Source organism: Neoarius graeffei, chromosome 15 (assembly GCF_027579695.1).
Source record: "Neoarius graeffei isolate fNeoGra1 chromosome 15, fNeoGra1.pri, whole genome shotgun sequence".
NCBI lineage: Eukaryota > Metazoa > Chordata > Actinopteri > Siluriformes > Ariidae > Neoarius > Neoarius graeffei.
This window is the reverse complement of record NC_083583.1, coordinates 54,830,749-54,843,091: the sequence shown is the minus strand read 5'-3', so window position 1 is coordinate 54,843,091 and position 12,343 is coordinate 54,830,749. Positions and strand designations below refer to the sequence as shown.

Genomic DNA, 12,343 nt, shown 5'->3' with positions numbered 1-12,343 from the left:
TCAATCATGTACCCTTGACTTTTTATTATTAAATATTTCCAAAACTGATAGAGCTCTGTATATAGCACACAGACTATAAAGTTCACTTGCAGAACGTCTGCTTGTTTAAATCAAAACTGAATAAACAAACAATGTTGAAGTCTCAGCTTTTTACACAATCACTTTTTTACCTTTAGAGAAGTTATACTGTACACACACACACACACACACACACACACACACACACACACACACACACACACAGTATCTACTATAAAATCAAACAACATACATACCCCAAACTGTTCAAAAGTTTGGGGTCACCCAGACAATTTTGTGTTTTCCATGAAAAGTCACACTTTTATTTACTACCATAAGTTGTAAAATGAATAGAAAATATAGTCGAGACATTTTTCTGGCCATTTTGAGCATTTAATCGACCCCACAAATGTGATGCTCCAGAAACTCAATCTGCTCAAAGGAAGGTGAGTTTTATAGCTTCTCTAAAGAGCTCAACTGTTTTCAGCTGTGCTAACATGATTGTACAAGGGTTTTCTAATCATCCATTAGCCTTCTGAGGCAATGAGCAAACACATTGTACCATTAGAACACTGGAGTGAGAGTTGCTGGAAATGGGCCTCTATACACCTATGGAGATATTGCACCAAAAACCAGACATTTGCAGCTAGAATAGTCATTTACCACATTAGCAATGGATAGTGTGTTCATAGAGTAGTAACATTCTTGTTAAAGGAACAGTCCACCGTACTTCCATAATGAAATATGCTCTTCTCTGAATTGAGACGAGCTGATCCGTACCTCTCCGAGCTTTGCGCGACCTCCCAGTCAGACGCGCTGTCACTCCTGTTAGCAATGTAGCTAGGCTCAGTATGGCCAATGGTATTTTTTGGGGCTGTAGTTAGATGCGACCAAACTCTTCCACGTTTTTCCTGTTTACATAGGTTTATATGACCAGTGACATGAAACAAAGTTCAGTTACACAAATTGAAACGTGGCGATTTTCTATGCTATGGAAAGTCCGCACTATAATGACAGGCGTACTAACACCTTCTGTGCGCTTCGACAGCGCATTGATACCTTCACTCGGAGTTGTACCATTTTTTTTTTTTTTTTGACAGGGCGGACGGACCAGGGCATTCGCCCGCCTGGCCGTGCCCGACGAGGAGCGCTCTCGGCCGGCTTGGGAGGCAGATGGCAGCCCCTCCTGGAAGTGTGGTTTTACCATGGGCCTCATGCAGAAAAATGACAAAGTCCCAATTTTACCATGGGGCTCGAGTTGTACCATTTTTTTTTTTTTTTAGACAGGGCGGACAGACCAGGGCATTCGCCCGCCCGAAGAGGAGTGAAGGTATCAATGCGCTGTCGAAGCGCGCAGAAGGTGTTAGTACGCCTGTCATTATAGTGCGGACTTTCCATAGCATAGAAAATCACCACGTTTCAATTTGTGTAACTGAACTTATTTCACGTCACTGGTCATATAAACCTATGTAAACAGGAAAAACGGGGAAAAGTTTGGTCGCATCTAACTACAGCCCCAAAAAATACCATTGGCCATGCTGAGCCTAGCTACATTGCTAACAGGAGTGACAGCGCGTCTGACTGACTGGGAGGTCGCGCAAAGCTCGGAAAGGTACGGATCAGCTCGTCTCAATTCAGAGAAGAACATATTTCATTATGGAAGTACGGTGGACTGTTCCTTTAAAGCTACAACACTGACTACATGGGTCAATGTTTGAGGAAGGAGAAACAGATCATTCTTCAAAATTAGGAGGCTCACTTGTTGCTAACGAGACGAGCAGAGTGATGTCCGCTTATTCCCCCCCGCCCCTACTTTGCATGTTGAACATGACATCATTCTGAATACCTGCAAATTACCACTTGAATGTGCAACTATTTCAATAGAGCCAAGAGATATTTGGAACATTAACCATCTACAGTTACTTAGTTTCAAATCCTTTGCCTAAGATTTGTAAATCAAACGGAGCCTGATGGTCTTTAGTCAGTACACATCACATCACCATGGTCAGTCCACGTCTTGGCTCTGGGTATTTGTGCTGCTGCAAGGTGCAGGGTTACCGAGGCTACATTCACATTACCAGGTTGAAGTGATTCAAATCTGATTTTCCGCCTTAATGCGGCACAGATCTGATGTTTTCATGGCCGCGTGGACACAGAAATCCAATCTTCTCAAATCAGTCACGTTTATGCAAGATGCTAAAATGGATATGCGTCCGATTTGTGGCCATGCGACATGAATGAGAACAGCCAGATCAGAAGTCATGTGGCTTTCTGCCTATACGCAGGCGCTGAGCGCGGTCTTCTTCAGCAGCATGGCAAAACAACGATGGAGGAAAGCTACAATAGCTTCAAAACCAGAAAAAGCTGGCCGTCTGGCTTTTTTCACCTTCTTGAACTGATCACGTACAGCTGACAAACTGCTCGCCGTCCTCCAGAGCAAAACATGATGCACTCTAGATACTATTGCATCCAGTTAGTCGGTTTTAATACAGTACCATGAGCCGTCTCACAAACGACATTTTTTTGTTGTCAGTGACGCAGATGACTCGTGCAAAAACATATCAGTGTGTGCATATGTGCCTTTTAGGAGGACGGAGGCATTCACATTACATACAGGCCACTTGTAATTATCAATGTGAACTGTCAAGATGTGTAAATCCATCCTGAGAAGAGAAAAAAAAAAAATCAGAATTGAACAATGAGGCCTGTAATTTAAATGTAGCCCTACTTTCAGCAGTCAGGATACACTTCAGAATTTAGTTTGCGCTCGTCATCCACAGTGTAGGGGGGGCTGCCATGCCGTAGCCATAGTAATCTTCCCCCTTTCACCGTACAGCATTGAACACACCAATCCCTGTACTCGATGCCATGTTCTATCTCCGCCCACTCTTCTGACTCCCTGTAATGGTATTGGATACAGAGATGATACTGGATACCAAATACAGTGACGTCACGACTGCGCTTAAAACCTGCGGCGGAATCATATACCCTGTCCACACTAGGGATTTTGTACCGATACGAAACTACTTTCGTACCGCAACACCTGTCCACACTAGCAACTATAGTGGTACTGTAGCGGTATAACTGTATTGGTACGAAACCCACAAATGTATGGGTTTCGTACCGGTACAGTATCGGTACCGTAGCGCTTCGCTGTAGTGTGGACAGATGAAGCGGTTCTGTATTGATACAAATATAATGCGCATGCGCAAAGTCACGCACCTCAATCAATGTCTTCGCTGAATAAAATAGTGAAGAACGGAGATTCGTTTTCTTTGTTTCTTTCTCAACTGCCTTGCGCGTTTTAAACGATTCGACTGAATAAATGACCACCAGAAATACAGACTGTACATTGACAACAAAAAGCACACACACGTTGTTTCATCCGCCATATTCTCGGAAGGAAGTTACTCGGTAACCACGGAAACATTTCGCGCACGCGCATTTCAACTTCCGTGAAGGAAAACTGCAAACATTTCTCACTAGTGTGGACAGATGCACTAAACTGTACCGGTATACTTTGTATCGATACAGTTATACCACTTTCGTACCGGTACAAGTGTGAACACAGCAAAAATTCCTTCTCTCTGGCGGTGGGTTTCCATGTGTGAAAGAGACATCGTTGCATCTGTGCTACAGGAGAACAAAGGACAAAGAACGAGCTATTGATACCGGACCTTTAGCCGAAGTTCAATGTATTTGATCTTCGCATAGTTGCAATAATAACTGAACCGGTTAGTTACTGCAGCCCACGCAGTATTTTAAAAGAGAAAAGGCGACCGGATCCCGTCTCCCTTTCTCAAATGTCAACGAACTACAACCCCAATTCCAAAACAGTTGGTACGCTATGTAAACTGTAAAAACTGAATATGATGATTTGCAAATCATGGAACTCCTATATTTCATTGAAAATAGTGCAAAGACAACAGATCAAATGTTGAAACTGAGAAATGTTATTGTTTTTTGAAAAATATCTCCTCATTCTGAATTTGATGTCAGCAACACATTTCAAAAAAGTTGGGACAGGGGCATGTTTACCACTGTGTTGCATCACCTCTACTTTTAACAACACTCTGTAAATGTTTGGGAACTGAGGAGACCAGTTGCTGCAGTTTTGAAAGAGAAATGTTGTTCCATTCTTGCCCGTTATACAATTTCAGCTGCTCAACAGTTCGGGGTCTCCTTTGTCATATTTTGCACTTCATAATGCGCCAAATGTTTTATATGCGAGAGGGGTCTGGACTGCAGGCAGGCCAGTTTAGCACCCAGACTCTTTTACTACAGAGCCATGCAATTTTAATATGTGCAGAAAGCCGTTTTCTGTTTTCACAGACGATGGTTTTCTGAAGTGTTCCTGAGCCCATACAGTGATTTCCACTACAGACTCGTGTCTGCTTTTAATGCAGTGTCTCCTGAGGGCCTGAAGATCACAGGCACCCAATGTCAGTTTTCAGCCTTGTCTCTTGCATACAGAGATTTCTCCAGATTCTCTGAATCTTTTAATGATATGCATCATAGATGATGTGATCCCCAAATTCTTTACAGTTTTACATTGAGGAACGTTATTCTTAAAATTATTGCACCGTTTGCCCACGTAGTCTTTCACAGAGCGGTGAACCCCTCTCCATCTTTACTTCTGAGAGACTCCGCCTCTCTGGGATGCTCTTTTTATACCCAAATCATGTTTCTGACCTGTTGCCAATTAACCAAATTAGTTTTTTTTAAGCATTAAATAACCTTTTCAGTCTTTTGTTGCCTCGTCCCAACTTTTCTGAAATGTGTTACTGAAATCAAATTCAAAATGAGCATATATTTTTCAAAAAACAATAAAAATTCTCAGTTTCAACATTTGACATGTTGTCTTTGTATTATTTTCAATGAAATAATAGGGTTTCCATGATTTTGCAAATCTTCACATTCTGTTTTGATTTATGTTTTACACAGTGTGCCAACTTTTTTGGAATTGGGGTTGTACAAACAAGATTCCTTCCAGATCATTGGATGACTGACGGGACACCGAAGATCTTCAGCTGACGAGCTGTAAAAGTAAAAAGAACAGAACTGTTTCCTCCTTGGACCTGCGCTCCGCGCTGTCTTCGGATAACAGACGGCGCACTTTCGGTTGCCAAGCAAGAGCAATCTCAAGTAAGGCTGGTATCTGGGCAATTGTTAGTCTTAGTTGTGGCTAGTTAATGTGAAGAGTGTTGTTTATTTGAATTCATTCACGGTTTAAATGTACACATTTGATTCACATGAAAGTCAGTCTTAGACCGCGTGTTGTTTAATTTGCTTTATTTACTATCTGTATTTAGTTAGATCGTGCATGCGTTCTCTCTCTCTCTTTAACGCCCTCTGTCACACTACACTCCTCAACATTGGGATTTCAGGAGTAGCTAAAGGCCAATTTATGCTGACAACCCAGTCCTCGCAGATAGCGTCGCAGACAGTGTCTGCGTAGCCCCCCCACCTTCGCAGACGCTCTGCGCGCACCTCCCAAAAATTGTGACCACCGCAGAAGCCTCGCAGACAGCGTTGCAGACAAGAGGGCTCTGATTGGTCCACTCTACATCCGCTGTACACGCACTTCCGCTTCCCTACTTTCCCGGTTTGGTTTGTTTTCACGACCGCCATTTTTAAAAACACGAGCGAAGATGGAGCAGCACGAAGAGCGGTTGATCGAGGAAGTGAGGAAGTACGTACATCTATACGACTCCAGTTCTCGTCATTATAAGGAACCAGAGGATAAACACTCCACTAACCACACCCACCAACTACTCCTAGCGATTTCGTGACTTCGCGCCCCCTTGCGTTGTGGCAGTGAATAACATCGCGCACGCCTATTACTCCCCGCTCAACGATAAATTACAACGGTCTGCGAAAGCCTTGTCGCAAGAGCATGCAGAGGCCTTAAGGGTTGAGTAGAAGTTGGGTTTAAGGCCTAGCCGAGACTAGTTTTTAAACTACAGATCCTTTGTCTCGCCCTCTCTCCCTCGTGCGCTCTCCTTGTGGCCCATTCCCCTTTGGGCGAGGCCTAGCACAAGGCTCGCGCATTCCATTCACTCTCACACACGTGATTTCCCCATCACATTTTAACATCCACTCGCCCCTACACTGTAAACGTGCATATAGCTTATTACTTCTGATCACCATTAGTGCTTTAGTTATCATATACACTACTGATTCTTATTTGTATACACTATCACCATTTATATTGAATTATTCCTTGGCTACCATTGTTGCTATATCTGATTAGTATTAGTTTGCCAATTCATGTCAGCTATTTCAATAAATGGCATCTTTGGAATAAACTGTGTCCTGTCTATTGCTACAACATTCACGGAGTGCCAACCTCTGCCAAACAAGTATTCTAATTGCCTTCACCCATTTGGTTATTATATGAATGTTACAGATCTAGAGTAAACATATTACATTAGAGCTACAATACTCACTAAACTATATCAACATCAAGTTATTCCACTGATTTTAATAGCTTAGCTATAAACTATTATTAGACACTTGAATTAATGATTAATGAATTTATGAAACTGATCCCTTTTTATGAGTAGGGCCAATGATTTTCTGCGATCACGGAAAACGGATGGAAATTACGGAATTTTTATAGCGAAACGGATTTTTGACTGCCAAACGGAATTTTTGGAAATAATGGTTTTTTTTAGTACATCTGCGCTTGTATTCATTTTTTCAACATTGCTCACGTGTCAAAGTGTAACTGCCGCAGAAGGCTTCTGCGTAACTACCACTAACACCCAAGCAGACATGCCTTTCCGGTCAAGGCAGCTTTGTCGATGATTGGCTTGTGGCACACCTAGCCAGCCAATGAGCCGGGTCGCAACCAGAATGGCGACCACGAAAAAGAAACGAATGCATCCTAGTTCATTACATTAAATAATGTAAAACTGATGAACTTACTCATTAATTTCTGGCTAGTTTTTAATTATAGCCTATAATTCCATTATTAGGTTATAATCTGAATTAATATGGTTGCCAGTGGCGAGTGTGGACGTTGAGCGCTCCTTTTCCATGTATAAACATCTTCTAAATGACAGAAGATTCAGTCTCACGGAGACCGACACTAAACAACTTATGATGCTCCATCATAATGGCGATATCGAGCAGTGTTTCGAGGTACTCTGAGAGCGCCCAATGATTGATCTGCAAGGAATATTCAGGACTGTCATTACAATCAAAGTTAAACTATTCTAGTCTGTTTGAGAGTGTGTTCTGTGTTTCGTTAGGAAACTGTTTCATGAGTTTGTGGTGTACTAAAAAAAGATGGAGAGAGAGTAATATTTTTAAACGGTCAGTTATGAGTATTGTCATTACAGGCTCAGTAAGTATTACTGAATATTAATTTATCCCTATTAATTTATCAGTACTCTCAATATTATATATATGCTATTATACTGCATATATTATATATGAGATGGGTTTTTAGTTAACGGTGATCCTAGTTTCTTGATTTATCTGTTATCAGTATGTCAAGTAAAGTATTTTGAGTTGTCTCAATCCATGATCCCACTTTAATTTTTTTTTTATTAATGCAATTTATCAGCTTACGGTCAGTGTAATTGTTTTATTATATTTTTTTTTCATGAATGACTTCATCATGCAAAGGACCATTTGTGTCTAGAGATGCAATACTTTGAAACCCAAGTAAAATTATGCCTGTCAGAATTACTAAATTGGAACCAAACAAAACAAATTTTGAACTGAAATTGTGAAACGGAATTTCATTGTCCGAAACGGAAAAAGCCAGATTTTGAAACGGAAAATCATTGGCTCTACATGAGACTGATTTGATAAGCCTATTGCACCTACAACAGGTACACACACGCTCATTTCACTGACGGAATGTTATGTTCAGGGTCAAGGTCAGTTCCCTTTTCCTCCACACAGTTTCCTCATTCCACTTCTCTAATGCAAGTTAATCTTTCTCCAATCCGTCAATAGCACCTGAGCAGCACACCTTTAAACGACTACTAAATAAACTGATATCTGAGCCTTCTCCCCCCCCCAGCGATTTGTATTTTACCACAAACCCTCTGATGCAAATGCTACAAGTCAACTCAGCCAGACCTTTAGTGATCTCAATATTATCGAGCATGAAAAACTGGTTTAAGCTTATCCCAATTTATATAATTAAGTTTCCTTAGATACAAAGGCAGAGGTATCCGGGTATTTATTTAAATGTTCACAGAGAAAAACAGCACTGTGCATTATTTATCCTTTAATAATACATGTCTGACAAACCTGTCAATTAATTCAAACATGTATAGATGTACTCCGCTTCAGAACTAGTCGCACCTTTGGAAAAAAGATAGCTTGAAAAAAAAAAAGCAGCTAAATATTGGCTCTCCTCAACAATTTATGATTATGTACCTGAAGCATGTTCCAATTTATACTTGTGCCAACCTTCATTTCAAATAAATAAAAATCAATCAGGCTATGGGTATAAAAATAGCTACGTAACAGAAAATGTTATCCACTTTGAGGCAAGAGCTAAGACGCTTACAAACAACCAGAGCTGTAATGAACCTGACTGGAAGAGGATGCAAGTGGATTCTGTCCCTGTGCCAAGTGAAGAGGCTGGTTAAAAGAGACCCCCCCCCAAAAAAAAAAATCTCCAAGGATCACAGTGGATTTGCAGAAGATAGTGCCATTTTGGATCAACAAACGTGGGTCTCCAGATCTACAATTAGATATCATCTCCATGCCAATCAATCAATCTGAGAGGCATGCCGGGGAAGAAAAAAAAAAATAACCTACACCAAAAAACCCAAGCACTTGGAGTTCACTCGACACTACAGGAACTGTGACTGCGTTCTATGGTCAGATGAGATTTTTTTTTAAAGTGCATTTTGCCAACATTAGCTGTGTTCACATATATACCGGTACGATAGTGGTATAACTGTATCGATACAAAAGTATAGCGGTACAGTTTAGTGCATCTGTCCACACTAGCAAGAAATGTTTGCGGTTTTCTTTCATGGTAGTTGAAATGCGAGTGCGCGAAATGTTTCCGTGGTTACCGAGTAACTTCCTTCCGAGAATATGGCGGATGAAACAATGTGTTTCATCAAACGTGTGTTTCAACAAACAACTTCGTCTTTGCTCCATGTAGCTCCACGGTCGTTTTGAGCCATTTTGACGTTTTATTTACAGCTGGAAAGCACGTGCGTATTGTATGAATAACCCAGAAGACGTAGGAATGGTTCTTTGCGCATGCGCATTATATTTGTATCGATACAGAACCGCTTCATCTGTCCACACTACAGCGAAGCGCTACAGTACCGATACTGTACCGGTACGAAACCCATACATTTGTGGGCTTCGTACCGATACAGTTATGCCACTACAGTACCGGTATAGTTGCTAGTGTGGACAGGTGTTGCGGTACGAAAGTAGTATTGTATCGGTCGGTACAAAATCCCTAGTGTGGACAGGGTAATTGACTCACTGTTACAGCTGGTGGAAGATCTATGACTACGTTCAGACTGCACCCTGAAACGACCCATATCCGATTTTTTTGCCCATATGCGACCTGTATCCGATTTGTTATTGACAATCTGAACGACACAGATCTGATTTTTTTTTTTTCCACATGCGACCCAGGCCGCTTGGATATGTGGTCCTAATTCTGATGCATATCCATTATTTTCACATGCGACTGCAGTCTGACCGGACAGGTCGCATTCATGCGACCTACACGTCATCAACAAGAGACAAACGTCACTATTCTGCGTTGGCTAATCCCGCCTCTTTGGTGGAAAACAACAACATTTGTACAGTTTTCAGAATTTAAATAGACTTTTATAGAATTGATCAAGCTAATGGTGGATTTGGTAGGGACCTGGATGTTGATCTGTTAGCCTGATTAAATAAAACAGTTTCTATAACTGATTTATAACTTAAACCATCCTGTATTACAAGATAAGATTGTTCTGGAAATTTCCAGTAATTTGACACCTTCGGTCTCATTAGTCTGCTGCCCACATTAATCAGATTATTGTGGGAGTTCTGCCGCCGCCACAAAAACCACATCGCCAGGTCTCGCCTCATCTCCATGCTTTACTTGCAAACTTGAAGAGTGCGCTTTTTTTTTGGTTTACGTATTACGTAGATGTGCTTATTACGTGTCAATTTGCGCATGCGGGACACTTTTGGGTCGTTTTCCGTTCATATTGGAGATCGCATACAAGTCTCATATAATTGGTAATGTGAACGGCCTAACAAAAAAATCGGATTTCACAACAAATCGGATATGGGTCGTTTCAGTCTGAACGTACTGTAATGTTAGATGTGGGGCGAGTTCCCTTCTAAAAGCCCTGCAAACTTTGTTACGACACAAAGAACAACGGACTTGAAGTACCAGTTGCTTTTAATTGAAGATCTGGATGTCTCTGCTAACAAGCTAGGCGTGGTTGGATCTTCCAGCAGGACAATGATGCAGCCGACTCTACACACAAATGGTTTGATGACTGAAACAAGTGTTCAGTCCCCTGACCTCAACCTAAATGAAAACCTGTCGCATGAACTGAAGAGGAGACGAGTCCATGAGAGTACCCAAGACCCGGAAGAACGTGGAGAGAGCCTATATTGAGGAGTCTCAGATTTCTTGCTCTGTATTCTCTAATCTCATTAACCCTTTGGTGACTGACCCCTTGAAAATGGTTCCTCCAGGAACGATGACGTTTCAGTTGTCAAGACAACGGAAAAACTAAAATACAAAAACAGAAAGATACGTCACAATGCTCTTGTGCACAAAACAAAATGCTCTTGTATTTGTATTTTAGTTTTTCCGTTGTCTTGACAACTGAAACGTCATGGTTCCTGGAGGAACCATTTTCAAGGGGTCAGTCACCAAAGGGTTAAGCCTTAAAATAGACTCAGTGCTGATAAGCTGCACAAAGTAAATGTAGCAAGGGTTGGAAAAAAAATTGACCATTTTTGATAAGGTCCACCCCTTCAATTAAATTACACGTTCGTTTCAGTGGGAGACCCAGTTACTGTAATTAACCACAATTTTTTTTTTTCTGAAACCAAGAGTGCCAATATGCACTATGGGGAAAAAAAAAGCCACTTAAACAGAAATAAGTCTTACCACTTCAAGTGTCATTGCTCTTCATTACTTGCGCTCGGGGGCCGGCTCCGGATTTGACTCCTTAATTGCTCGATGAGCTCCGGATTCTGCTGCTGCATTTGCTGTGCAAACTGCTGGCCGCTGTGCAAATAAAATACACATTTCACTCAATAGAAAAGCTCCATCAAACCGTACATCAGCAATTTAAATGTGTTAGCTCAGAAAAGTAGAGGCGTGTAAGCTTTACGCTTGAATAAGGCCCGATATGTCGTTTGGAGGTCCTGTGGTCGGGGCTGCAGTGCCACCCATAGGCCCATAAGATCCAGACATCATTCCTGACACCCTGAACAGATCAGAGAGCAGCGTTACAAAAATCAAAACCTGAGCATTAGCCACATGTAAGCATTTAAAGTGCATATTTTGGACCAATTTTCTTTTTTTATATGAAAGTATGTCCCTTTACACACTCATCCAGAAGGGTAATTTTGCACAAGGCCATCTGTCTACAGCAGAAAAAAATAAAAAATGTGTCTGGAAAAATCCCAAGGGAGTCTGGAGCCAGATTCATGACGTCACCTGCGGAAGCGCCAGCAAGCTGAGAGAGCTTTGCACGGTTTCAGTGCACAGCCTGTGTAGACCAAGCGCTCCCATTTCTCTCTCATTGTCCGGTCTTTTGGGAAACGATGAGTACTAATCCCATCAAGATTGGTGTTGCTACACCCTCCTACGATACATCTGTTAACCATTTTAATAATTACGCGATAACGTTGAAGAAATGTGCAGAAAACCACCAGGTCGTTTTCTCATAAACAAACCAGCGCTGACGTAGGATTCAGAAGGAGGCGTCCCGCACGCGACATCACGAAAATCAATGTTTCACGGGAAATCCAAATGCCAAGTTTTTTCAGAGGCGGACCAATTCGCCTTAAATGGCTTGATTTCAACTGAATTTTTCTGGTATCGCGCAAGATAAAAAAAATTGCAGAATGTTAGATGTTTGACCAAAGTTTAATATAAAACTGGAGAATTACATTGGTCTTGCTCCTGAATTTACCCGTGATATGCACTTTAATAATAGCACTAATCATAATTGCAATGTAATAGCCAATTCCAGCATTCATCGTCAATGTTCCCCATCTGCTGCTACAGCAGGTTGGGTGCCCAGGATCTCATCCTAAACATGCACCGATACCGATACTGGCATCGGCATTGATACTCCACTAA

The 12,343-nt window shown here is 41.5% G+C and overlaps 1 protein-coding gene across 2 annotated transcripts in view; it reads right to left on the bottom strand.

The window, feature by feature from the left end:
* The window catches only part of sgta (small glutamine rich tetratricopeptide repeat co-chaperone alpha), a 30,531-nt gene that overhangs the window by 692 nt on the left and 17,496 nt on the right, over positions 1–12,343 (bottom strand). For both annotated transcript variants that reach the window (XM_060941656.1, XM_060941655.1), the window contains exons 10-11: positions 11,367–11,462; positions 11,141–11,260 (exon numbers count right to left, since the gene is read on the bottom strand). In XM_060941656.1, the coding sequence (XP_060797639.1) occupies positions 11,152–11,260; positions 11,367–11,462 (205 nt within the window). In that variant the 3' untranslated portion in view covers positions 11,141–11,151. The remainder of the gene's footprint in view (positions 1–11,140; positions 11,261–11,366; positions 11,463–12,343) is intronic.